We start from the raw sequence: 27,657 nt of genomic DNA on the forward strand, positions 1-27,657 counted from the left end.
GGTAATGGGATATATATATAGTTCTTGTCATTAATTGTACAGTACCACTCACACCTACTGATTCCAGGCTGTTTCTTTATTTGTACTATTTTCTACATTGTAGAATAATAGTGAAGACATCAAAACTATGAAATAACACATATGTATAAAAAAACAACACTTTTTTGGTTACTACATGATTCTATATGTTGTATGTAGTGTTGTATGTCTAGGGTTTTGTATTGCCTAGGGTTTTGTATGTCTAGGGTTGTTGTAGGTCTAGGGGTTTTTGCATTTCTATGTTGGCCTGATATGGTTCTCAATCAGAGACAGCTGTTTATCGTTCTCTCTGATTGGGGATCATATTTAGGCAGCCCTGTTTCCCACTTCCTGGTGTGGGATTTTGTCTATGTGTAGTTTCCTGTCAGCACTCGTTTGTATAGCTTCACGGTTAGTTTTATAATTTTGTTCAGTGTTCATTTTTTAAATAAATAAGAATGTACGCATACCACGCTGCGCCTTGGTCTCCTTCATACGACGAACGTGACAGAAGATCACACCAACAAAGGACCAAGCAGCGTGTTCAGGAGTAATGGACCTGGGAGGAGATTCTGGATGAAGCAGGACCCTGGACGCAGGAGGGGGAGTATTGCCGTCCGAAGGAGGAGATAGAAGCAGCGAAAGCGGAACGGCGATATTACGAGGAGTTGTACCAACGAGACAAGCATGAGGCAGCACACAGGGAGATTGGCTGAGTCAGGTTGGAGACTTGAGTCAACTCCTCGTGCTTACCGTGGGGAGCGTGTGACTGGTCAGACACTGTGGTATGCAGTGACACGCACGGTGTCTCCATTTCGCATTCATAGCCCGGTGCGTTCTATTCCAACTCCTCGCATTTGCCGGGCTAGAGGGGGTATCCAGCCAGGACGGATGGTGCCGGCTCAGCACTCCTGGTCTCCAGTACACCTCCTTGGACCAGGATATCCTGCGCCGGCTCTGCGTACCGTCTCCGGTGCGTCTGCACAGCCCAGCCCAGGCTCATTTGAGCATCCAGCCAGGACGCATTGTGCCAGCTCTACGCTTCAGATCTCAAGTGCGCCTCCACAGTCCAGTACGTCCTGTGCCTCCTCTCCACACTCGCCCTGAGGTGCATGTCATCAGCCCGGTGCCACCTGTACCGGTCCCACGCATCAGATCTCAGATCAACTTTGCCAGAGTGCTGAAAGATCTGATAGAACAGTTGTTTTTATTGGGGAATTTCTAATATATTATTTAGAGAATGTTTGTATTGATCTTCAAACAATTCTTAGTTTAGTATTCTATTCAATTACAAAATCTGCAGTTTAGGAGAAAAACAAGGACAAATTGTTTCATCTGTGATGTAACCATCAGGCTTTTAATTCACACCTTGGAAAATATTACAAAATAAGATTAACTGCCTTTGCCAAGTGCTATAAGGCTGAAAGGGATCGTATTGGACTGAAAATTCAGGTTACACCCACACACACCTGTAATACACACATAGGTAGTATAGCCATTTTAAGTATTTCCAACTTATATGGACTTCAATGTACTTGGTCACTGCATAGATATAGAAGAGGGAGGGAGGGAGGGAGGGAGGGATGCATGCTTGCTCACACAACAGGACCATACTCACACACACCCACACAGTAACAGAGAACACACATGCGTTCACACAAACAATTATCCTTCAAAAAGCCCAAGTCCAGAGTCATTAGGGAGTTCAATGAAAAATGTGCAATTTTCTTTAATCTAAGGAGTTTAGGGACACAAAGAGTACCAGGTCCTGTATGCTGCTTTGTACTGTCATAGTAAAGAGCTATAGTGCACGTGGCAAGATACCATTCACAATGTTTCCAGCCCGGACTTAAAGAGAGAAAGATACCGCCTTAACATGCTTTATGGAACCAAATGATTGTTCATCAAAAAGGCACATCAAACAAAAACCAAAGTACATCTCAGCAGTGGCACCATTTTTCACATTCTCACCCCCGTTACAAAACAGCTCTTCCTTCCCTCGCACTTCACTACAGTGGTATCACAGCATTAAAAACACAGTTGAGGAAACACCCCTGAAAGATGTATAGTTCCCAATGTTCAATGGACAGCACTGCTAAACTAGCCTAATAGAACCTTGTCCTTTGTTTAGCTCTCCTACAATACAACTACACTGGGACATTTGTCTATCTGTGATGGAAAAGTATCCACAAAGACATTAGTGAGACATACCAACGACTGGGAAAGGATTGAACCAGTTTTGTAACCGACAGTCATAGGGACAGAAGGGAAGTGATATACATGTGCGCACACCCAGTTCAATATAGTGGAAGTCTGTGCAAAAACCATTACAGTATAGGTAATGATCTACAGAGACGAAGTGTCTCCCCCTGTTGTCCAATAACAGTATTGCAGTCCCAACACCAGAATGGGGGAGATACATGAATTAAGACATGGTGGTTTGTTAATGGAATGAAATTGGTTTCTGCCTCCACTGAATCATCACATCACACCTTTAGTAATGTGTTGTACGTGTCAGGTATATGTTGCATAGGGGCAGGCAGTGAGTATAACTCCCAAAATGGAGGTAAGGACATCTGGGGTGCTTCTGTTGTATTCAACCAACACAGATACAGAAAAACAACCGAGGACCAGTGTGAGTGGTATTGTATTATCAGCGCAGTACATTGCTTTGGATAAAAGCATCTGTTCGACTTAACATGTACAAAAACATCCTTCAAGGATAAGTACATTAGATAAGACACACAGTACAAACTTTCTGCAGTCAGACAGGCAGACAGAGAGACACACACACAGCATTCAGAATGAAAGCACAAACTAGTGTAGTACCACTAATCCTAAAACGACAAAGTACTGTCTGTAAAAACAGATTCCCTAAAACAGAAGGCAATGTTTTGATTCAGTTTTTCATTTGCTGAATTATGTGCTTTTTTAGCTCACCATAAGAGACACTCGTCATTGGTTACATGGACACATTTAGACATGCGTACATACATTCACACACTCACATTCTGTCCAGGGATAAAAATTAAAACAATCAAATTCTACTTGGGTCGTTCCACGAAATAAGTGCCTTTTGCGTCCTTTTGATATTTTAAGTACAAAATTGTGCACCAATACTGAATTTTAAAAGCGTTATATTTAATGAAGTGGCCTTTAATATAGACCACATGGAGAATTCAATAAATATATTTTTTTATATGAATAAAGACTTGCTAAAGTGCCAAAATTCTGCATTTGATATGTCCCTCTGTGACTTCCAAGAAGATGAACATTTCTCCATCATTGTAAAGCCCTAGTCATTCTGTTGCTTTGACAGTCATGTATGATTAATATTCATTTAAAAATGTGATTAGTCATTCATTTAAGAAAAATATAAACCTTTCCCTAATTTTAAGCGCAACCCGGTTATGTGAACTGAACTCGTTTTAATATGGTGAAACTTAAAATAATATTCCTTTTTAAATAATAATAAACATTGAACATCTACTAGTCCAAATAATTGATTAAGAGCAGTTGAGCTGGTTCTTCTGAAAACATTTCTGGTGTTTTGTGGTGGAAAACTGAGCGGGCCGAGCAGAACCCTGTTAACTAGGCTAGATAATTGTATTATTTTGTGAAGTGTGCATTCAATTGCCCCTCCCTGTTGCACACAACAAGCTTACATTTCCTCTGCCACTAGGGGATTTATGGCCGATTTAAGATGAACTTGTCAACCATGTTACTATATTTGGCACTTGCTAGTCATTTAAAAAATATTTAACCTTGAGATGGGAAAGTTGAACATGTGCTCTTTATGACTATGTCTAAAGTAGGTGAAATCAACAAATAATACACATCTCAAAAGGCACCGAATTGGTGGAACGACAGACTTCTTATTTGAAACAAATTATTTATATTACATGCATTCCTCGAAACTAAAAATAAAATAAATATAACATGTAAAATCAAGCTTCTGAAAACCACTAAACCAACTCAGCAGCTTTTGAGGTTCTTCTTTTTAAAAAAGGAGACAGACTGAGGTTATTTCCCTGTGTAGTCCTTTTTCAGTACTACAACATTGTAAAAAATAAAGGCAAACCCAATCAAACCTGACCCACAGCCAGTCTAACAGCCACTGTGCAGAATACCTAATACTCTGTTAAAAAGTACAGCAGCCAGGGTTTTTTTCTGCATAGAAAAGACTTGGGCGGTCTGCCTAAGTGCTTTTCCAGGCCGCTTATGTAAAAAAAGACTCAAAATTATGATATATCCAGTCAAAAGTTTGGACACACCTACTCATTCAAGGGTTTTTCTTTATTTTTACTATTTTCTACATTGTAGAATAATAGTGAAGACATCAGAACTATGAAATAACACATATGGAATCATGAAGTAACCAAAAAAGTGTTAATCAAATCAAAATATTTTAGATTCTTCAAAGTATCCACCCTTTGCCTTGATGACAGCATTCTATCAACCAGCTTCATGAGGTCGTCACCTGGAATGCATTTCAATTAACAGGTGTGCCTTGTTAAAATGTTAATTTGCGGAATTTATTTTCTTCTTAATGCATTTGAGCCAATCAGTTGTGTTGTGACAAGGCAGGGGTGGTATACAGAAGATATGCCTATTTAGTAAAAGACCATATTATGGCAAGAACAGTTCAAATAAGCAAAGAGAAACAACAGTCCATTATTACTTTCAGACATGAAGGTCAGTCAATCCGTAAAATGTCAAGAACTTTCAAAGTTTCTTCAAGCTCTTAGTGGGACTATCTGTTGTTTTTCAACAGGACAAGGACCCAATACACCTCCAGGCTGTATAAGGGCTATTTGACCAAGAAGGAGAGTGATGCATCAGATGACCTGGCCTCCACAATCACCTGACCTCAACCCAATTGAGATGGTTTGGGATGAGTTGGACTGCAGAGTGAAGGAAAAGCAGCCAACAAGTGCTCAGCATATGTTGGAACTCCTTCAAGACTGTTGGAAAAGCATTCCAGGTGAGAGAATGCCAAAGCTGTCATCAAGGCAAAGGGTGGTTACTTTGAAATAACACATGGAATAATGTAGGAACCAAAAAATGTTAAAGAGATTTAAGATTCTTCAATGTTTCGATGTCTTCACTATTATTCTACAATGTAGAAAATAAGAAAAACCCTTGAATGAGTAGCTGTGTCAAAACTTTTGACTGATATATATACAATAAATAATTTTCGGAATGGAAAACATTTTCAATTTGTAAACTTAAATTACTAAAATGAGATGTGAAGTACGTAGAAAAGATAATGAACCTATATATATATATTTTAAATAAGATCATCTTTGAGAACTAAGCATCACCTAAATAAAAGCTAGACAATCAGGGAGAATCTAAAATTCCCAAAATGATGCATTCAGGAATTTTTGTCATAGCATGGGGACCACCAGATTTTTTTGAATTGGAGAAAATATGCTTTAAAACTGTCAGATTGTATCTCCGTCACATGGCAAAATGAGTAGAATTGCACAACATTTGCTTGAAAACCACTACATTTTGTCACTGCGGCCAACAGAAGGGCCTCTAAAATTGTCACTCGGCCACCGCACCATTGGCCACGCCCACCACTTAAGCCCCATGTTGATCCAGAAAAGACCCTGGCAGCTATTCGCCATTCTTTCTCAATGTTCACAACAACAGTCTGCTCTGGAATGTTTTCAAATCTAAGCCACTTTTCGGTTCATCTCTTTATCGCCTTCCATCATTGTTCCCTTCTTTCTCATTGGTCCAGTGGTTGCAGATGGGAAGTGGTGATAGGCCCCAGGGAATGTTCAAACAAGAAACTGGACTGTATGTCTAGCTACCCCAGAATGCCTTGCCCTTGGTTCCATTTCTAGACATGACCTGTTGTCTCACGTTTCCAGGAGGACTTTCTATCGTCCTGTTCCTTTCTCTGTGGACCATGAGAGTTTTACATGGTCTCTTTCTAGCTCTTTCTCTCTATTTCACATTCAGTCTGATAGGGTACCGTGTGTAAAAGACTACTTTGTGCTCCTCCTCAGCAGTAGCTGCGTGTCTGACCCTCAGTATGGATGGTCCAGTTGGGTGATGGTCCAGGTAAGCTGCCCTGCCGTGCCAGCCCTCTCGGGTTCCTCAGACCCTGCGGCCGCAGGACCGGCTCGTGGACCACATCTCTGCGGGGGGGAGGGTTGGGGTATTGGCCCAGCATCGGGCCAGGATGGAATGGGTACCGGCTGTACTGGAGGCCTCCTGGCTGGCCGGGGTAGGGCCTGGGGGCCCCCAGCGTCAGGTTGGAGAAGGCTGCAGACGGGGAGTCTGAGGGCTCCAAGAGGGGCTGGCTGGGGTAGCTGGAGGAGCAGGGGTCCTGGGGGCTCTGGATGGGGTAGGGGGGCTCCTGGTAGTGCTGCCATGGGGGGTAGGGGTTAGCGCCAGAGCTCTGGTGCTCTCCCTGGGTAAAGTCTTGGGTCCGGTAGTATTTGAGCACCTGATCGCCTGAGGGCATGACGTCAAAGGCCTGCCTGTACTGGCCCCCGGGCGAGGACCTCCGGAGCGGGTCTTGGCGTTGGAAGCCCCCTGCCCCAGCCCTCTGAGGAGCCCTGATCCGTGAGGGGCCCGGGGTGTAGACATTATAGGCAGGCGGGGACTGGTTGTGCTGCTGGCTGGGGTAGGGGTTGGCAGGGTGCTCCATGGCAGGGGAGGAGCTGGTGGAGGCAGAGGAGGAGGTGACTGTGGAGGGACCCTCAGCCCTCTCCTCCTCAGCCAGCTTCTCTATCAGCAGGGAGGCAATCTCCTTCCCCGACAGGCCTTGGATGGGCTCCGTACTACAGCTGGAGCTCTGGGGGTCTGAGCGGCTGCGGCAGTGGATGCCTATCGATGTAGACGCTGTGGGCGCTGGGAGGAAGTCGCTCTCCTGGATGCTCCCTGGGGTCGTTGCTGCCGAGTCATTGTGGGCGGCTGGGCTGTCTGGAGTGGAGGGGGTGAGGCTGACGCTGGTGGAGCCTGCCTGGTCAGGGGCCAGGTGGGGGGAGGACTGTCTCTGGTCCTCTGGGGGAGGGGGGTCGTTTGGCAAGGCAAGAGGTTCAAAATCGTGTGGAGAGTCTCCATCCAGGTCTGTGCTGGTCCAGCTCTTTTGGGCCCCAGTAGAGGGGCTGGGGAAAGGGAAGTTGACGTAGATGGGCTCAGACAGGTCCTTGGAGGTCGGTCTGTGGGCATGGGGAGGAGAGGGCTGGGATGGCTGGCCCTGGAGAGACTTGCCCTGGGGAGGCTGGCTCAGACTCAGAGGAGCCTCCTCTGGCTTACGATAGCACACCTTCCCGTTTTCAAAATAGGGGTGTAGCTGGGAGGCGGTGAGGTCTGTAGAGGCTGACCTGTTGGAGCGGTGGAGGTTGCGTTGGTGCTGGTGGAGCGCCAGGGGAACCATGGAGGAGGAGGGGAGGGGGTGCATCTCACTACGGGCCAGCCGGACTGAGGAGGAGGTCTGGCGCTGGGGCCGGGGGTGAGAAGGGTGACGGTGGTGGGTGGAGCCGTCCTGGGAGTGGTGGTGAGAGTGAGAGTGTCCGTGGGAGAATGAATGGGACTGGGAGTGGGCGGCTGCCCAAGCCCGCGTGGCTTCTTTGGACCAGAGTTGGGGCCCACTCTCCCTGGGTCCACCCTGGTTGTGGTGGAGAGGCTGGGGTTGGTGATGCCCCCGAGAGATGGGCCTTTTGTTGGCCTCTGGGTGGGGGGCTGGGCGGAAGTTACCCTCCAGGTCCAGCCTCATGTTCTGGTAGCTGTGGCGGGCGTAGCTGGGGGGGCCCTGCGGGTTCTCAGGCCCGGCAATCTCGTAGTAGAAGTTTTCCATCCTTCCCTGGTCCTCTGAGGTGGAGGAGAGGGGCACGGGCCGGATCTGGGCCTGCTGAGGCGGCTGCTGACCCGGGGATGGTTGGCTGGCTGCGAGGTAGCGGGTGAGGTGGTCTGGAGCTCCACTCAGACGCTCTGAGAAGGCCCTGGCCAGAGGAGGGTTCCCCTGCTGACCAAAGATCCGCCTGATGCGCTCTGAGTCCAGGGAGCGACGCATCTCAGTCTGGGCCAGTGGTGCTCTATGGGGACGCTCCAGATCCAGGGGCTTAGGGGGTACTTTGGGGCGGGTGGGCTGGAAGGCACGGACCTGAGTCAGAGGGGACTCTGACTTGGAGTGCAGGAGCTGGGGGTGGGCTGAGGACGGCTTGGAGTGGGTGGAGGTTGATTTCTGTTGGAGGTGAGGGGCAGAGAACTGGCGTGAGTAGGCTGGGGGCTTCCTCTGAGACTGGGACTCAGTGGGGCTAGGTTTCTCCCCAGACTGGCCTGGTTTGGCGGGCTGTGACTGGAACAGCTGCTTCTGGTTCTTGTAGATTGGGCTGGGGGTCTGGTCGTCTCCAGAGGCGCTCCCACCAGACAGCTCCGAGTTGGACGCCACAGAGTCAGACGTCTCAGAGGACAGGGTCCCCATATCCTGCAATAAAAAAAGTATAACCTTTTTACCGCCATAGAGGAAGTTACAGTCTCTTCATAACAATGACAGTTAAAAAAAGGAATCTAATTTTGCCCAGGCAACTGTAAACATTGTGCTTGTTATGGTTAGGAAATGAAGGCTCTGCTGAAAATGACCTGACAGCACTGCTGTTGCTCCAGCACAGTCAAAACAACATATCCACATATCCACCACTTACCACAGTACAAACGGACACAGTTTACACAAAGTTACACCCATACAGTGCCACTTACAGACATGTGCACACTCCCACACACCTGTCCTGGAGTCCTCTCTCCCTGGCCGTGTCCTGTATCTGCTGCAGTCTCTGTCGCGTTTCCCTCTCCCTCGGTCATCCACACAGACAGGGGGCGCACTGTGGAGTAGAGCTGATTGGGGTCAGAGGACAGCAGCTCTCCTGCGTCGGCAGACAGGGACCTCTGGTAGCGGGTGTCGGCTGCATCCTGGGACCGGGACTGAGGGGGGCGGTAGGGGGGCGAGGCGCCCTGTCTCAGGGCCTTGTTGGCACTCTCAGCCAGGGCCAGGGCCATGAGGCGTGCTGGGTTTTTTGGAGGGGGGAGGGGGAGGCTGGGCGAACAGGGGAGGGCCGGTGGGTCCCGTTATACCTGTAGAAGGGAGAGGATGGTTAAATTACATGACTATGGTCTGCAGTAAAATCTCAAATCATCATTGAAAACAAACACATTTTTGATGATGATTATAAATCAATCAACTAATACATTCAATCAATCAAACTTGTTGGCCGAGTCCATTCCTGTTTACTCACCCTGTCCTCTGATCTTGGCCTCGGGGCCCAGTTTGCTGCGGATCTCCTGCTGGCAGCTCTCCGTCAGCTGGAAGTCACATGACCTCAGCAGCATGGAGATCATCTGAGGAGGGTGCGACTGGGAGGGGCCACTGCTCGGGATGCCAGGCTGTAATTCACCAGCTCGCCCCCCAATCATGTCCAACACCTACGAGGGGAGAAAGTCAAGTTTGGTGAGGCAAATTTATCATACAGAGTATATAGCCAATCCTGAGATACAGAAATACAGGGACAGCAGTGACACAGAGAGGGAGGAAGTACCTTAGCTGGGACGCTGATGGATACAGGGTCAGAGATGTCCAGTGTAGGGGACTTGGGGGCTTTTTGTGAGAAGGCATTAACCATCTTCCGGGTGAAAGATCTTCTCTCTGGCGGGGGCTGAGCAGAGGTCACAGGTGTAGTGGGCTGGCCCTGGCTTTGACTGTGTGAGGTACTCAGGTTGGCACCCTCCCCTGATTGGCCGGCAGATGGGCTGGTATTGGCCGGTCTGTGTTGACAGAACACCTGAAGGGGCGGGGCTGTGGCGGCAATAATCAGACTTCTCCTGACGGCCGCATCCGATTGGTTGAGCACCGAGTCGGGGTCCTCTGTGATTGAGCGCTGGCTGCTGGAGTGAGAGTGTCCTTGGTGGCTGAGGCAGCGGTAGGGATGGGGCGTGGTAGTTGGCGGGGACTCCCTGCCGCCTGCGGTGACTATGCTGCTGCCCAAGCCGATTGGTCCGTCCTCCAGGAAGGTGGGGCTGAAGTCAATGACGTCCTCGGCCATCCAGGAAGCAGCCGGGTCCTGGTTGGAGAAGTCAGGCAGCATGTAGATGCCTTCCTCGTCTTCATCCTGCTCATCGTCTCCATCATCCCTGGGCCGGCGGTCCTCAGGCAGCAGGCTGTCATACGAGCGGCTGGAAGGCAGGCGGGACGGGGGGCGCTGGGGCAGGTGCTGGGGGTCCATGGAGGCAGCCAAAGACAAACCGTCACTGCTGGAGCGGGGCCGCCGCAGACGGATAGACTGTCCTGAGAGAGCGAGGAGGAGAGGTAGGGAAAAAAGGAAAAGTCAGGGTTTAAAATAAGTGTCTCTGTAGTTCTCAGTGACTAACACACAGCTCCACCAGCTCCCAAAGGACCCATTCTACTCCGACTGTCCCAAAATCACTCAAACTATCATCACTGCTCCCAGACATATTCCTGCTCTTCCACAGCCTCCACCGAAAGAGAAAGCTCATACTCTATACTTAACGGACAAGAAGAGAGAGGCTCTGCTATTGATCAGTCTGCGAGGACTTAACCTGCTGAGATGAGTATTAGTATTAGCGTTAGTGAGTTATGGCCTACTGTGGTGTACCTGCTCCACTGTGCTGGGATGATAAGGATTCCTCACTCTTAGCTGAACGCAGGGTCACACTGTCCACACGACAACCTGCAGGAGAGACCAGGGAAAGAGACAGCCAGAGAAAGAGATCTGTCATACAAAGAAAGGATCAAAAGGGGTGATAAACTGTGGAGTTGGTATTTATTTTCCTTCTACCTCCATCCATCCAGGTAAATTGACGGAACATAACCCTGGTGTATGTGTGGTCCAAATCAGACATGATATCTACCTGCATGTGAGGTGGCGGGCTGGAACAGGGAGCTGATCCTCATTGGTTTACGTTGCCCCGCCCCCAGGGGCTTCCCGATAGCAAAGAACGTCTTCCAGCTCCCTCCAGCTGCCTTCCGTACCTTCAGCCCTCTCTTCCTCCTGTAGGGGGAGGAGAGAGAGAGAGATTTAGGTGGGTGAGACTGCTAAATCAACTGCATGTGATAGTAAAACTACAGAAACTTGCATGGTCTGGAATAAGCCTGGCCTCCCACTCACCTGTCGACAGGGTGGTCCAGCACGGTGTGGAACTGGCCCTGGAACTGGACTGGCGCCCCCTGGAGGAGCAGAGGGGCCTGTGTCCTGGCCTGGGCCTCTTCTAGGGAGAGCAGCCTGGTGGACACAAAGGACTTGGGCCTGGTCAGAGAGTGCCGCCCTGCAAGCAGAGAGAGGACCTCCCGTTAGTAATAGATAGAGGGTGGGAGAGTGAGGAGGAATTGGTGACGGTGGCCAAAAGCTTTGTTCCAAATGAGATCCTATTCCCTGTATAGTAGTGCATTACCTTTGGCCAAAGCCCCTAAGTGGCATACAAATAAAAAGTGTACTATATGGGAAATAGGGTGTCATTTCAGATTTACCCAACGAGAGCGAATAAGACACAGACACGCTTGCAAATCCGAAATCACATGGAGTTAACAACACAAAGGGAGGGAAGGCTGAGGTATGCACAGGAAGTTGGACCTTTTCATTTGAAACTCCCAGTTAAAAGAGCAACCAAAGTAAAACAGGACACCCGTCAGGGGAGAGCAGTGCATGGGTCATCAGACAGGATTGACATCTAAACAAATATGTATTATAATGCAATTAACAGAGTACTGTAACAGTGTCTTATAGGGCAAGTCCATGCCAGGAAAGCCCAAAAATATTTCTCCCACATAATATACTGCAATACATTTTTTCACATTAAAATTACTCAACATTAAAGTATTCATATTAATATTTCAAAAGTACCCTTTTTGATTTAGCATATTTTTTGGACATATTGTTTGGAACAACAAGTCAAACACTCTTCAAATAGGTCAAATTTCCAGAGTCCGTGCTCTGCTACTTTTGAAGACTTGACCATTCTATACATAAAAACTGACAGGTCATTAAGCAATCACATTTAGCAAATCACCAGCAGAAGAAGTTTAATTTGAATCAATTTTCCCATTCACTGGTTGGGCTCACATAATTTATCATAACTTCAAAAGTAGCAGAACGTTGGAAAGTTTATGTACTTGTATAGTATATAGTTAAAACCAGGTCTAAAAATGTAAATGTACAAAATGTAAATGGTATGATATTCACTAATATGTTATGTTGAATTAATATGTTAATAAATAATATAAATATGTGAATAATAGAATATGTTGAATAAAAAAAAAATCAGAATGGCGACATAATCCATGTTTTAGAGCACACTATCATGTACCGTTCACAGATCATAGGGTCTTTTTTCCCTTCACAAATGGTTTGTGATACAAATGTAAAAACCATATCAAACAAACAGTCATCCTCCCAATTAAGTTTCTGTGAGAATAGCTAGAACAATCAGACAACCAAAATATTTGTTGACTTTCCTGGCATGGATCCGAGTCTGAGACACAAAGCAAGCATCTAACTGAGCCCTGGCTGGGACGCTGACAGAAACTCTTCAGCTGGAGAAGCACACAGATACTGCTGATCTGTAGACGATACTGAGGTGAAACATTTTAGCTATAGGGCCTATTGATTATTTAGCTTGCTGACAAGACAAAACAGATCATGGAAGCTGGGAATAATCAATGCAACATGGTTGTTTTACCTGGTGGTTCTGGCTCAATGTAATCCTCTTAAAAGAAACATCCACAGCATTTGTGACACATTGATCAAAACAACGTCTATTCTTTAATATTTTGAGCAATACAGCACAAAACAACCTACAAGTTACTTTAATAACTATTTAAAATGACAAAAACAAATATTGGAGTAAACACAAAATGTAACTGACCACAATTACTTCAAGATAGGATGAATTGGAACCAGGATGGAAGTTTATTGCCTATTCAACTGTCAATACAACCGAAAAATAATGTGAGTTCACGGTTGACCCTGAAGAGACACTGGGTTTATACAAACATATGTCAGCATGTGCGCACAAAACTTGGCTATATTAAATTCTTGTTTTTTTACAAATCCAGTTGGTAGTTACAGTCTTGTCTTATCACTGCAACTCCCGTACAGACGACTCGGGAGAGGCGAAGGTTGAGAGCCGCTTCAGAGAACGCACACAACCGCACTGCTCCTTGACACAATGCCCACTTAACCCGGAAGCCAGCCGCACCAATGTGTCGGAGGAAACACCGTACACCTGGCGACCATGTCAGCATGCACTGTGCCCGGCCCGCCACAGGAGTCGCTAGAGAGCGACTCCAGTGTCCATCCAGTTTGATTTCTATTTGTAACTGCTATTTCACAAACGTTCTGAACCTTTATACATTTAACAGACCCTGTATATTAAAAAAAAAATATCTTGCTATTAGTCACACCCTTCAGCTCCATTCAGCCTCTCCCATCTATCTATCAACATCATCCATTTTGGATTTCTATTTGCCATATATTTTTCATCTGTGCTGTGATGCTTCACAAACGAATTGAGCCTTTCTATTCATAGCTTCTACAGATTGTAAATTATAACACACACACACACACACACACACATATATATTAGTTTCAAGAATTTTGTATAGTAATTTAAATTTTTGTTTTGCATCCGGAGTTGTTTTGCGTATCAATTCATAAACCATGTGCCATGGAACGGGTACATCGAAAATATCTTCCCAACTATTTTGCAATTTATATGGCATAGCTGTCGTTTTTAGTCCATAAATGAAATTGGTATTTATTTTTATTTATCACACTTTTCTTTAACCATTTATGTTCTTTAATACAGGGCTGACATACAAGTTCCTTACTTTGTTCCCCTTTACTTGCCTCTCCCATTTTTGTGGTAATGCTGCAATTAGTTGGTTGTAATTTTGGGTAGAGCAGACATTTCCATATGTCTGTGTTAGCTGCATGTGTGACATAACTCCACCAGTCCTATTTATGATATCATTCACTAAAATTATAACTTTTTTAAAAATTTCTTCAAAAATAGTTTAAAAATAATAATAAATTAGTATATTTGAATTTAACCACAAAATTTGTTGTATTATTTGTTCTGTCTTTTCAGGTGGATTAAACTGAAATTGCAACCAACTTTCTAAGGTTTGTTAAAAAACTAAAGATATTTTAGAGTTTGTTTGAAAAGGAAATAATCTAAAGTGAGCAGGTGTAATCTGAATAAAGGAGAAAAGGCCCTTCTTGAAGATAGGACGAGACATTCGCACCAACTTACTAGAGAACCAGTTTGGATTTAAGTATAACTTTTGTATGACTGATGCCTTTAGTGAGAGGTCTAATGCTTTAATATTTAATAATTTCTGCTTGGCTATACTTACTATCTACTGGAAAACAACAGACAAAAAGCCCAATAGGATGAGACACATTCATCATGAACTCTTTCTTGTGCATATCGTACAGAGATCTCAGGACAAATGGGTCACACAGAAGCCAAAAGTAGACCAAGCCTAAACTAAACCAATCAACGCTATAGAGCGCTTGCAAGCACCCTACATTGAGAGAGAGAGAAGGCACGGACGGTCAGAACATGGAGTAGTGTCGCCTCGCTATGGTGACTTCCAAAAGAGGATGCCTGAGGGCCTTACGGACCTCCTCACCCCTGGCCTCCTCCGCCCTGGCCTCCTCCGCCCTGGCCTCCTCCGCCCTGGCCTCCTCCCCCCTGGCCTCCTCCACCTCCTCCCCCCTGGCCTCCTCCACCTCCTCCCCCCTGGCCTCCTCCACCTCCTCCCCCCTGGCCTCCTGCAGCCTGGTTCTCGTTGAATTGAAGTCTGTGCCCAGTGGGATGGCTACATCATCAGCGTGGCTGAGGGCTCACTTTATGTCAAGTTTTCAGTTTTATTCCATATTTAATACTGATGTTAATCAAGAGTAAAGAACAAAATGTTGCCAAATATTGTACTACTTTTTGGAGCAAATGGATACAGTGGAAAAATCTTTCCATGCTTAATTCACTTATATTACTGCCATTTTAGACTATTCATACACATGTTCTACTGTGCTGCGAGGCAAGACAAAGAGTGCAATGAAATATTAGTATCAGAGTCATTCAAGTAGAGTTGCTTTCATAGACTTACAGCATTTGCGGGGTAAAAAGCGGAGGACAGCGGGTGGTGGTGACAGTTGTAATGGCGGTAGAAGTGTCATCCATTATATACAGGGCTTTAACCAAAGCTCTCTGTTTAACCAGACTCCTAAAAGCATTAAGTAGAGGATAGAGGAAGCCTGGCTGGCTGAGTAGTAAAGCTAGTTACTGTAGGTACTAAAAAGAGGCTCTGAGGTAAATGTTCTGTGTGTGGCATTGATAACACAAAACCACAGAGCTGATACAGAGGGAGAGAGGACAGAGGGAGCACTCTGAAGGAGAGAAGACATTTTCAGTCGAATCCTAACTTGAAATCAACACACGTCACTGACGATTGCCGACTGATGCAAATCATGCATTGATTTCAATGGGAAATGTGTTTTTCCACACAAATGGAACTCAAGTTCAGAGGATTGTGTCCAGTGAGCGTTAGAGAAGCCAACGTTGGGGTTATGGTGATGTACCTGTGCCTGTGAAGCGTCCTACAGAGGTGAAGGAGTCACTGAAGAGCACGTCCACGTGACCGAGGAGAAACTCCACCACCACAGACTGGATCCGCACCTCCTTAAACGGGTCAGCACCACTCAGACCCACCGCCTCGATCTCCATAGACCTGCCATGGAGACAACACACAGCCACACCAGGGTCACCTCCAGGATGGTTTTGGAGACAGGAATGTCATGAATAGAGCTGACATGATTCCTCACTGTACATGTCAGAGGCACACCTGTTCTAAACAATATATTTCTATATGAACGATCCACAACGCACACATGTAGGTACAGTAGGTAGGCATAGACACACACCTGAGCAGGTTGGGGGCCCAGACGATGGCCAGGTTCTTGATATGCATGCTGGTCTCTCCGCTGCAGGTGGCCAGACCAGCCAGGTGTCTAATGAGGTACTCCAGGGTCCTGACAGAGAGAGAGAGAAAGACAACATTATTCCACAATCTAGGATGGCTGTGTATACCTGTAGTCTCTGTCCCCACGGCTGTGTATACCTGTAGTCTCTGTCTCCACGGCTGTGTATACCTGTAGTCTCTGTCTCCACGGCTGTGTATACCTGTAGTCTCTGTCTCCACGGCTGTGTATACCTGTAGTCTCTGTCTCCACGGCTGTGTATACCTGTAGTCTCTGTCTCCACGGCTGTGTATACCTGTAGTCTCTGTCTCCACGGCTGTGTATACCTGTAGTCTCTGTCTCCACGGCTGTGTATACCTGTAGTCTCTGTCTCCACGGCTGTGTATACCTGTTGTCTCTGTCTCCATGGCTGTGTATACCTGTAGTGCGGTGGTGGGAGCTGCTGGATGACATCATGTACTTTCACCATGCGCTCGTCGTCCGTCATCTCTCCCATACAGTCCTACGGAGGAAGACCAGGGAAAAAACAGATGGCAAGTTTAGCCTTTGACAATGGACAGCACTTTCAGTTGGAGGGAGTTGTATTGGGTTACGGCCATGTACTCACAGCAAACTTGTCGTAGAGCTGGTAGGTGAGCAGGGGGTTGGGCAGCTCTCTGAAGTAGAGTTTACACAGGGACCCCACACAGTGGATGTCCTGCATGTACATATCCTTGGTCAGGTCTGGAACATTCTCACTGTCAAACTCATGTCTGGTGGGGAGAGAGTGGGTCAAATAGGGTTGAATGCCAAAAAAGTATTGCATATTTGCCTATATGTACAGTGGGGCAAAAAAGTATTTAGTCAGCCACCAATTGTGCAAGTTCTCCCACTTAAAAAGATGAGAGGCCTGTAATTTTCATCATAGGTACACTTCAACTATGACAGACAAAATGAGGAAAAAAAATTCAGAAAAGTCACATTATAGGATTTGTAATGAATTTATTTGCAAATTATGGTGGAAAATAGGTATTTGGTCACCTACAAACAAGCAAGATTTCTGGCTCTCACAGACCTGTAACTTCTTCTTTAAGAGGCTCCTCTGTCCTCCACTCGTTACCTGTATTAATAGCACCTGTTTGAACTTGTTATCAGTATAAAAGACACCTGTCCACAACCTCAAACAGTCACACTCCAAACTCCACTATGGCCAAGACCAAAGAGCTGTCAAAGGACACCAGAAACAAAATTGTAGACCTGCACCAGGCTGGGAAGACTGAATCTGCAATAGGTAAGCAGCTTGGTTTGAAGAAATCAACTGTGGGAGCAATTATTAGGAAATGGAAGACATACAAGACCACTGATAATCTTCCTCGATCTTGGGCTCCATGCAAGATCTCACCCCGTGGGGTCAAAATGATCACAAGAACGGTGAGCAAAAATCCCAGAACCACACGGGGGGACCTAGTGAATGACCTGCAGAGAGCTGGGACCAAAGTAACAAAGCCTACCATCAGTAACACACTACGCCGCCAGAGACTCAAATCCTGCAGTGCCAGACGTGTCCCCCTGCTTAAGCCAGTACATGTCCAGGCCCGTCTGAAGTTGGCTAGAGAGCATTTGGATGATCCAGAAGTAGATTGGGAGAATGTCATATGGTCAGATCAAACCAAAATATAACTTTTTGGGAGAACTCAACTCGTCGTGTTTGGAGGACAAAGAATGCTGAGTTGCATCCAAAGAACACCATACCTACTGTGAAGCATGGGGGTGGAAACATCATGCTTTGGGGCTGTTTTTCTGCAAAGGGACCAGGACGACTGATCTGTGTAAAGGAAATAATTAATGGGGCCATGTATCGTGAGAATTTCCTTCATCAGCAAGGCATTGAAAATGAAACGTGGCTTGGTCTTTCAGCATGACAAACACACCGCCCGGGCAACAAAGGAGTGGCTTCGTAAGAAGCATTTCAAGGTCCTGGAGTGGCCTAGCCAGTCTCCAGATCTCAACCCCATAGAAAATCTTTGGAGGGAGTTGAAAGTCCGTGTTGCCCAGCAACAGCCCCAAAACATCACTGCTCTAGAGGAGATCTGCATGGAGGAATGGGCCAAAATATCAGCAACAGTGTGACCTCTGTCATTGCCAACAAAGGGTATATAACAAAGTATTGATGAGACACATAAGTCTAAGTTTGACCAAATACTTATTTTCCACCATAATTTGCAAATAAATTCATTAAAAATCCTACAATGTGATTTTCTGGATTTTTTCCCTCATTTTGTCTGTCATAGTTGTGGGAGAACTTGCACAATTGGTGGCTGACTAAATACTTTTTTGCCCCACTGTATTTCATGCATGCAGTCAATGATCTATGTAGTCTTAAGTCTTTACAGGTTCAGGGCCTGACATGCAGGGTTAGGGTTAGCATGAGGAGTGGTACCGGAGTTTCTGAATGTTGGAGGAGACTCCAGAGTGCCTGTAGATGCCGTCCACCACACCATGCTTCTCTATGAACTCTGAGCAGCTCTTCAGAACCTGTGGAACTGGAGAAGCACAAAGATCCATGTCACATGTTACAGTAGTACACCAAACCAGACCAGGCTCTCAAGGACACACAGAGATGACTCCCTGAGACTCTAGAATTAGAACTGTAGAACTCTAACTAGGGCAATGGGCCCATTTCATCAACTCTGAAGCACTAATGTGATCCTAAAATGGCATAATTGATTTTAATATTGTACTGAGTTCACTTGACACATCAAAACCGCTCACTCTCTGCAGCCAGCAACTCACTCTTACGTTACTATAACAATCACAAGCCCAAAGATACTGACAACTACTTTACATCCCCAAATGGTTACGTGAGGATAAGTGTGTGTTTTATGTACCATCCAGTCCTGAGTTGAGGAGGTGCTCTCCCAGGTCGCAGCCGAACACCCTCTCCTTAAGAATTCCTTTCTGTTTGAGCTTCTGCTTGGTGGGTCTGGACTTCATAAAGTTGCGCAGGAATCCCATCAGCTTGCCGTGCTTCTTAGAAACTGTCAGAGGGGGGCGACAGAGAGCTGCTGAGTATTGACACTACAGTGGGAAAGGGAGACTATTGTGGTGGGTGAGGGGTCCATCTCTGTGAGGGGCGTGAATGTTTAACATGAATGTCATCATCGTCATCGAATATAAAACATGTGAAAAAGACATCAGAAAATAGGAGAGTTTAGTGGGAGCTGGAGCATGGACACTAGTAGGAGGCTGGGTCGTGTTCTGGACCAATGAGCCACAACCACCAACATCATTATTAGAACAATAAGCAGCAGCAGATTACTTGGACGCATGGTGAAGATTAGGATTAAGAACAAGGAAATAACGATTGTCATTGGTCATAATAAACCTGTATCGTCTTCCTCTAAAACAACAACTTGCTTCTCATTTATACAACAAGCTCCATTGTGTTCCTATGATTTATGGGTGACTCTAAAATACATGTACACTAATTCTACTCTAAAAACATCCTCACCACTCCTGCAACATCCCTAGGCTTGGCCAGTTGTATAAATGGCTATTGTACGTTTCCTGGTTGGCTTAAGGGGAAATGTGTGTTATACAGGCCTTGCATTAAGGGGAGAGATGAGGCGTTAGAAAAGATAAGGACGGTGGAAGGACTCTGATTAGATGACAAATGGATTAATGAGAGTAATTCAATTTCAGTTGTTGTTACCAGCAAGTCTTAGGTACCAAGGCTGAGGAACTGAGAGAGAGAGAAAAGGAGAAAGGCAATAGATACAACAGGAAAGGCGGTTGGAACACCAGCTAAATACATTGTTTTGGGAGTGCGAAGTACAGAACAACAGAGATGTGGTCAGAGATACAAATATGAAGATTGCAAAGATGTTGTGGTGACCACATTAAGCAAGCAAAACAACCTATGGGCTGAGTAATTCTGAAACTATGTAATGTCACGTGATCCGCTGTGTGCATCTGGTTAACACCACAAGGTCATGTATCCTTAAATAAAAAATTGTAGAGAGAAAGATATCATTTTTGAATGTTTACAAGACGAAGATACAAGGGAGACGGAGGAAAAGTGGCTGTTATATACAGTTCAATTAAATATAATAAGTGATATATGCTGCATGCCAGAAAGAAAACAAGTAACCATGACAGTTAGTACTGCATGGTGTCAACCTCATTTCAAGCTCCTGCAAAACCTTCGACACACTCTGTGGAGACTAAATACTCATACAGCAGTGATTGGTTGATTGCGTCTGTTTACCGGATGTAGGAGAGGGAGGTCCTGGGGCGTTGGAGTTGGCTGGATCTCCATCTGGAAACACAAACGTCACTCAATACATCTGACATTGATCGGGGGACAACAGTGCAGGTGTACAGGACATTCGGAAAGTATTCATACCTCGACTTTTCCCCACATTGTTACGGTACAGCCTGATTCTAAAATGGATTTTAAAAATATATATATCCCTCAAACTACACACAGTCCCCCATAATAACAAAGCAAAAACATATTTTCATAAATGTTTACAAATGTATTAAGACAAAAAAAAAAAAAAAAAAAAAAAAAATATTTTTACTCAGTGCTTTGTTGAAGCACCTTTGGCAGTGATTACAGCCGAGTCTTGGGTATGATGCTACAAGCTTGGCACACCTGTATTTGGGGAGTTTCTCCCATTCTTCTCTGCAGATCCTCTCAAGCTCTGTCAGATTGGATGGGGAGCATTGCTGCACAGTTATTTTCAGGTCTCTCCAGAGATGTTCGATCGGGTTCAAGTTCGGGCTCTGGCTGGGTCACTCAAGAACATTCAGAGACTTGTCCCGAAGCCACTCCTGCGTTGTCTTGGCTGTGTTCTTAGGGTCTTTGTCCTGTTGGAAGAAGAACCTTTGCCCCAGTCTTAGGTCCTGAGCGCTCTGGAGTAAGTTTTCACCAAGGTTCTCTCTGTACTTTGCTCCGTTCATCTTTCCCTCGATCCTGACTAGTCTCCCAGTCCCCACCACTGAAAAACATCTCCACAGCAAGATGCTGCCACCCCCATGCTTCACCGTAGGGATGGTGACAGGTTTCCTCCAGATGTGATGCTTGGCATTCAGGCCAAAGAGTTCAATCCTGGTTTTATCAGACCAGAAAATCTTGTTTCTCATGGTCTGAGTCTTTAGGTGCCTTTTGGCAAACTCCAATCGGGCTGTCATGTGTCTTTTACTGAAGAGTGGCTTCCATCTGGCCACTTTACCATAAAGGCCTGATTGATGGAGTGCTGCAGAGATGGTTGTCCTTCTGGAACGTTCTCCCATCTCCACAGAGGAACTATAGAGCCCTGTCAAAGTGAATATCTGGTTCTTGGTCACCTCCCTGATGAAGGCCCTTCTCCACCGATTGCTCAGTTTGGCCGGGTGGGCCAGCTCTTGGATGAGTGTTGGTGGTGCCAAACCTCTTCCGTTTAAGAATGATGAAGGCCACTGTGTTTTTTGGTACCCTTCTCCAGATCTGTGCCTCGACACAATCCTGCCTCAGAGCTCTATGGACAATTCCTTCGACCCCATGGCTTGGTTTTTGCTCTAACATGCACTGTCAACTGTGGGACCTTTATATAGACAGGTGTGTGCCTTTCCAAATCAAGTTGTAGAAACATCGCACGGATGATTAATGGAAACAGGATGCACCGGAGCTCAATTTCAAGTCTCATAGCAAAGGGTCTGAATACTTAGTGCCTTGCGAAAGTATTCGTCCCCCTTGAACTTTGCGACCTTTTGCCAGGCTTTTGATTTCAGGCTTCAAACATAAAGATATAAAACTGTATTTTTTTGTGAAGAATCAACAACAAGTGGGACACAATCATGAAGTGGAACGACATTTATTGGATATTTCAAACTTTTTTAACAAATCAAAAACTGAAAAATTGGGTGTGCAAAATTATTCAGCCCCCTTAAGTTAATACTTTGTAGCGCCACCTTTTGCTGCGATTACAGCTGTAAGTCGCTTGGGGTATGTCTCTATCAGTTTTGCACATCGAGAGACTGAAATTTTTTCCCATTCCTCCTTGCAAAACAGCTCGAGCTCAGTGAGGTTGGATGGAGAGCATTTTTGAACAGCAGTTTTCAGTTCTTTCCACAGATTCTCGATTGGATTCAGGTCTGGACTTTGACTTGGCCATTCTAACACCTGGATATGTTTATTTTTGAAGCATTCCATTGTAGATTTTGCTTTATGTTTTGGATCATTGTCTTGTTGGAAGACAAATCTCCATCCCAGCCTCAGGTCTTTTGCAGACTCCATCAGGTTTTCTTCCAGAATGGTCCTGTATTTGGCTCCATCCATCTTCCCATCAATTTTAACCATCTTCCCTGTCCCTGCTGAAGAAAAGCAGGCCCAAACCATGATGCTGCCACCACCATGTTTGACAGTGGGGATGGTGATGAGCTGTGTTGCTTTTACGCCAAACATAACGTTTTGCATTGTTGCCAAAAAGTTCAATTTTGGTTTCATCTGACCAGAGCACCTTCTTCCACATGTTTGGTGTGTCTCCCAGGTGGCTTGTGGCAAACTTTAAACGACACTTTTTATGGATATCTTTAAGAAATGGCTTTCTTCTTGCCACTCTTCCATAAAGGCCATATTTGTGCAATATACGACTGATTGTTGTCCTATGGACAGAGTCTCCCACCTCAGCTGTAGATCTCTGCAGTTCATCCAGAGTGATCATGGGCCTCTTGGCTGCATCTCTGATCAGTCTTCTCCTTGTATGAGCTGAAAGTTTAGAGGGACGGCCAGGTCTTGGTAGATTTGCAGTGGTCTGATACTCCTTCCATTTGAATATTATTGCTTGCACAGTACTCCTTGGGATGTTTAAAGCTTGGGAAATCTTTTTGTATCCAAATCCGGCTTTAAACATCTTCACAACAGTATCTCGGACCTGCCTGGTGTGTTCCTTGTTCTTCATGATGCTCTCTGCGCTTTTAACGGACCTCTGAAACTATCACAGTGCAGGTGCATTTATACGGAGACTTGATTACACACAGGTGGATTGTATTTATCATCATTAGTCATTTAGGTCAACATTGGATCATTCAGAGATCCTCACTGAACTTCTGGAGAGAGTTTGCTGCACTGAAAGTAAAGGGGCTGAATAATTTTGCACGGCAATTTTTCAGTTTTTGATTTGTTAAAAAAGTTTGAAATATCCAATAAATGTCGTTCCACTTCATGATTGTGTCCCACTTGTTGTTGATTCTTCACAAAAAAAATACAGTTTTATATCTTTATGTGTGAAGCCTGAAATGTGGCAAAAGGTCGCAAAGTTCAAGGGGGCCGAATACTTTCGCAAGGCACTGTATGTAAATAAGGTATTTCTGTATTTTTTTTAATCTTTATTTTTTAACCTGTTTTTGCTTTGTCATTATGGGGTATTGACTGTAGATTGATGAGGAAAAACATGTATTTTATCCATTTTTGAATAACGTAACAAAATGTGGAAAAAGTCAAGGGGTCTGAGTACTTTCCGAAGGCACTGTATGTGATAATGTACAGTAAGTGGGATTTAGTATGTTGGTGTCATAACGTGTGTGTGTGTGTGTGTGTGTGTGTGTGTGTGTGTGTGTGTGTGTGTGTGTGTGTGTGTGTGTAAGCCACCTATTTTAGCGGCGGACTGAGGCTTCTCGTTGATGAGCTCCACACACTCACTGGGGAAGAAGCCCACCTAAAGTGGTGAAAGACCAAAGTAACTGAGGATGACAAGCATGGACACACACAAAAACTTGGACACACACACACACACAATAGCTTACACATAGGTTAAAAAACAAGAAAAAATGAGTTAAAAGAAAAAGTAAAAGCTCAGTGAAAATAGAGAACAGTGACAGAAAGAAATAGAGGGAACAAACGGGAAGGGAAGTACAGAAACATGGAGACGTGAGATAGTGAATGTAGCCATCTGGAGAACTGTTGTTCTGCAGCGGGACTTTTCAGAGTGGGTGGGGAAGACAGGCGTGTGCGTGAGGGAGACAGGCGTGTGCGTGAGGGAGACAGGCGTGTGCGTGAGGGAGACAGGCGTGTGCGTGAGGGAGACAGGCGTGTGCGTGAGGGAGACAGGCGTGTGCGTGAGAAAGGCAGGCGTGTGCGTGAGAAAGGCAGGCGCGTGCGTGAGAAAGACAGCCAGTGGTGGAATTCTCCTGTGATTGAATTGTGTACCTGGAAGCCATGCTTCCCCCTCCACCAGTTGGAGTCCTCTTTGGGTGGCATATCAATTACAGACAGGATATCTCCCACCTGGAGAGACACACACACACACACACACACACACACATTGGACAAAGACATTAAACAACCTCCGACTTCAGACAAATTCTACAGGCAAATAAGCCAGATGACTTCATTTAACACCCCCCCCCCCCCCCAAAAAAAAAGTACATCAACACACATAATACAGCCTCAGCAGTCAAAACACCAGCCCCAAAACTAAACATTATCCAGACACAACAAGCTGGATCAGGGCATAATGTAGTCCTGCCTGATTTGGCTGAACTCCACTCACACTTATTTCAGATAACAGATGAGAAACAGTTGCCATTGCTCACTGCAAGGAGGACAGGACAGAGAGGAGATGAGAGAGAGAGGGAGAGAAACAGAGAGAGTGTAGGGGGAGAGAGACAGACACAGAAAGAGAGAGAGCGCGAGAGAGTGAGATGGAAAGAGAGAGACAGAGAAGCGCTAAAATGTGCCTCAGTGTTTGGGTCACCCCATTCCGGGATGCTGTGGCCCAGAAACAGAAAGAGGAGCAGTATGTAGAGCAGTAGGAGGAGAAGAGGACAGGAATAGACAGAACAGGAAGATGGAGGAAAAAGAGAAGAAAAAGGAAGGTGACAGCCAAACAGAGAGACCAAGGCCCAGACAGAGGTGCCATAGAAATCTGAAAACTATGACTGCCACTAATGTAAATCTCATTTGGTTCTGTGTATCCCTGCAGCAGGTCCATACCTCAATGGAGATCTCGTCGCTGGCCTGCGCCGTGTAGCGCTTGATGACATGAGCAGCGGCGATGGCGGGAACGTTGAGCGAAGCTTCCTCTTTCAGGAGGAACCGATTCCCACGGTTGTCAATCTGGGAGGAACAGCAAACACAAACCTCTGTTGTTTAAGGAATAGACAGGCAAATAATTACACCACTTTCTCAATATCCCTTAATTATAGTAGTGGGGCTAATGCACAGGTGTTAAGACAAAGCCTGTCTCTCTAGCTGTCTTTCTCTCTCCCACTCTTCTTTGGTCTGCCCCAACAATTGTCTTCTTTCTCTGGCCAATTTCTTATGTTTCCATGTTTTTACAGCTTATTCTCACCTTCACTCTTTCTTTCAACGTCTTTGGGGGAGGGGTAGCCCCACTCCTTCAAAAGAAATGTAAAAAGCAGTCCCACTGTTTTATTTTTTTAGCTTTATTGAAGAGATCGTACTACTGTGTGAAAGATGGGGGAGGGAGAATCAAAAGGCAGTGGGCCAGATTCGAACCCATGCTGACTCTGGCATATATGTGAGCCGGGGTCAGCGGCTGTAACACTGGACCACACAGGCCCCGCTCTTATGTTTTCTAAAGATACTTAGTCTCACCTCCATCCAGGTGAGCACAGGCCCACAGTTGAGCTTGTTGTCCACGATCATGGAGAGGCGGCTCAGGTACTCCGACAGCAGCGGGGTGAAGATCTGATAAACAACAAAAACAACTGACACAGGGCTTTTAACACACAGCTACTGTAGGAGCCGACAGCCATTTACATACATCCACTCCCAGATACCATAAATGACAGGTGACCCAAATATTAACACCTGCTAGAATCAGAGAACAAATGTGCAGAGACAGACAGGTCACAGACAACGATGACTACATCACCTCAATGAAGGTCATTTCATGTCATTCTCAGAGATCCTCATGCTAACCTACAGCGGTACCATTGACCTCCATACAGTACAGAAAAACATTCTACAGCTAATTCAGCCAGAATGCTACATAACCACCTCAACAAATAAGCTCTCCCACAGTCCCCACTCACCTCTACCCTGTCCCCAATCTCGCTGAGGGGTGGCAGGGGCAGCAGCTGGGAGTAACGCCGGTCGTAGATACACTGGTGGAGGTGAGCGTCCAGAGTACGGAACTCCTCATAGGAGCGCCGAACCATCCACGTCTTTGCCTACATCACACAGACAGACGGAGAGAGAGAGCACGCGAGACAGCGAGAGGGAAAGAAGAGGGGACAGAAATATTCATGTGAGGAGGAGAGCAAGGAAGGTGGGGGGATAAGTCAGACAGGAGGAGAGAGGAAGAGAGACGGGGAAATATATTCCCACTCTGTCAAAGTGTACGTGCTGGTGTGAATGTGTCTAGGTTAGATATAGCCCTGGCAAGGAGATGTGTGAGTGTGTGTGCACGTGTTTGGCGAGGGTATGTGGCCGTGACCACTCACCTGGCAGGACACCTGCACCAGGAAAACCAGGTCTTTGGCAGAGCCTGAGATCCAGCTGGCATCGCTCTGCTCGTTCGCAAACTGCAACTGAGGAACAGAAACACACACATACTCAAGCATGGGTCAGAGGAACAGGAGGAGCAACTATATGTAACTATACAAAACATACAGCCTACTGCACACAGAATAAGCAAACACACATACAAGGATACTACAAAGCACTCTCCTATACCTACACACACACGATCGGGATACATTATATCCAGGGAAATGGCAATCCTTGCCTGGTACCTTTTACACAACCTCCCTCCTTATCGGCCAAATTCTGCATCTTCTAATAAAGCAGCCAACTAAATCAGAGGAGATCTTTCAAAATGGCCGACAACATCTCAGCCAACAAACAGAATAAATGTTTAATGGACTTAACAATGCAAAGAAAGCTGTGAAAAGATACACCTGCTAAACTAGTGACGTCAGAGCCATGTGTAGCTAATAGAAAGCCCCGGGTGGAGCCGTAGGACACCCATGGGGTTCTGGTGACCCGGATTAACAAACAAAATGGGCTTCTACAAACAAGCACAAAAGGAAAACGGTGTATGTTTTTTTGTCTTTTCTCTTTTTTGGGGAAGAGGAGGAAGAAGTTAGGGTGTTGTTGAGGCTCCAGGCAGATTAAAAGAGAAAATACTTTAATCTGAAATGAGACAGGCAGTGTTGTGTACCTCGGACCTTCACATCACATCCACTATGACTAACGCCTCAGAGAGGGGTACACATAGAGAGACAGGGAGCGAGGGATAAAGAGGAGAGAGACTCAGTGGAGAGAGGTAGAAAGAGGAGGAGAGGGATAAAGAGGAGAGACAGTGGAGAGAGGTAGAAAGAGGAGGAGAGGGATAAAGAGGAGAGACTGTGGAGAGAGGTAGAAAGAGGAGGAGAGGGATAAAGAGGAGAGACTGGAGAGAGGGATAAAGAGGAGGAGAGGGATAAAGAGGAGAGACTGGAGAGAGGGATAAAGAGGAGGAGAGGGATAAAGAAGAGAGACTGGAGAGAGGGATAAAGAGGAGAGACAGTGGAGAGAGGTAGAAAGAGGAGAGACAGTGGAGAGGTAGAAAGAGGAGGAGAGGGATAAAGAGGAGAGACTGGAGAGAGGGATAAAGAGGAGGAGAGGGATAAAGAGGAGAGACTGGAGAGAGGG

The 27,657-nt window shown here is 45.8% G+C and overlaps 1 protein-coding gene across 1 annotated transcript in view; it reads right to left on the reverse strand.

Moving 5' to 3' along the window:
* Positions 1-1,344: 1,344 nt before the first annotated feature.
* The window catches only part of arhgap33 (Rho GTPase activating protein 33), a 49,823-nt gene continuing 23,510 nt past the window's right edge, over positions 1,345-27,657 (reverse strand). Inside the window, 21 exon segments of the mRNA XM_064946015.1 lie at positions 1,345-8,470; positions 8,767-9,067; positions 9,069-9,114; positions 9,276-9,462; positions 9,576-10,321; positions 10,650-10,724; positions 10,906-11,045; positions 11,163-11,319; positions 15,636-15,784; positions 15,978-16,085; positions 16,454-16,536; positions 16,642-16,786; positions 18,454-18,556; positions 18,902-19,051; positions 20,281-20,331; positions 23,647-23,713; positions 24,205-24,282; positions 24,991-25,113; positions 25,615-25,707; positions 26,055-26,192; positions 26,466-26,552. Of these exon segments, the coding sequence (XP_064802087.1) occupies positions 6,038-8,470; positions 8,767-9,067; positions 9,069-9,114; positions 9,276-9,462; positions 9,576-10,321; positions 10,650-10,724; positions 10,906-11,045; positions 11,163-11,319; positions 15,636-15,784; positions 15,978-16,085; positions 16,454-16,536; positions 16,642-16,786; positions 18,454-18,556; positions 18,902-19,051; positions 20,281-20,331; positions 23,647-23,713; positions 24,205-24,282; positions 24,991-25,113; positions 25,615-25,707; positions 26,055-26,192; positions 26,466-26,552 (5,460 nt within the window). The 3' untranslated portion in view covers positions 1,345-6,037.

This window comes from Oncorhynchus masou, chromosome 29 (assembly GCF_036934945.1).
Source record: "Oncorhynchus masou masou isolate Uvic2021 chromosome 29, UVic_Omas_1.1, whole genome shotgun sequence".
Classification (NCBI taxonomy): domain Eukaryota; kingdom Metazoa; phylum Chordata; class Actinopteri; order Salmoniformes; family Salmonidae; genus Oncorhynchus; species Oncorhynchus masou.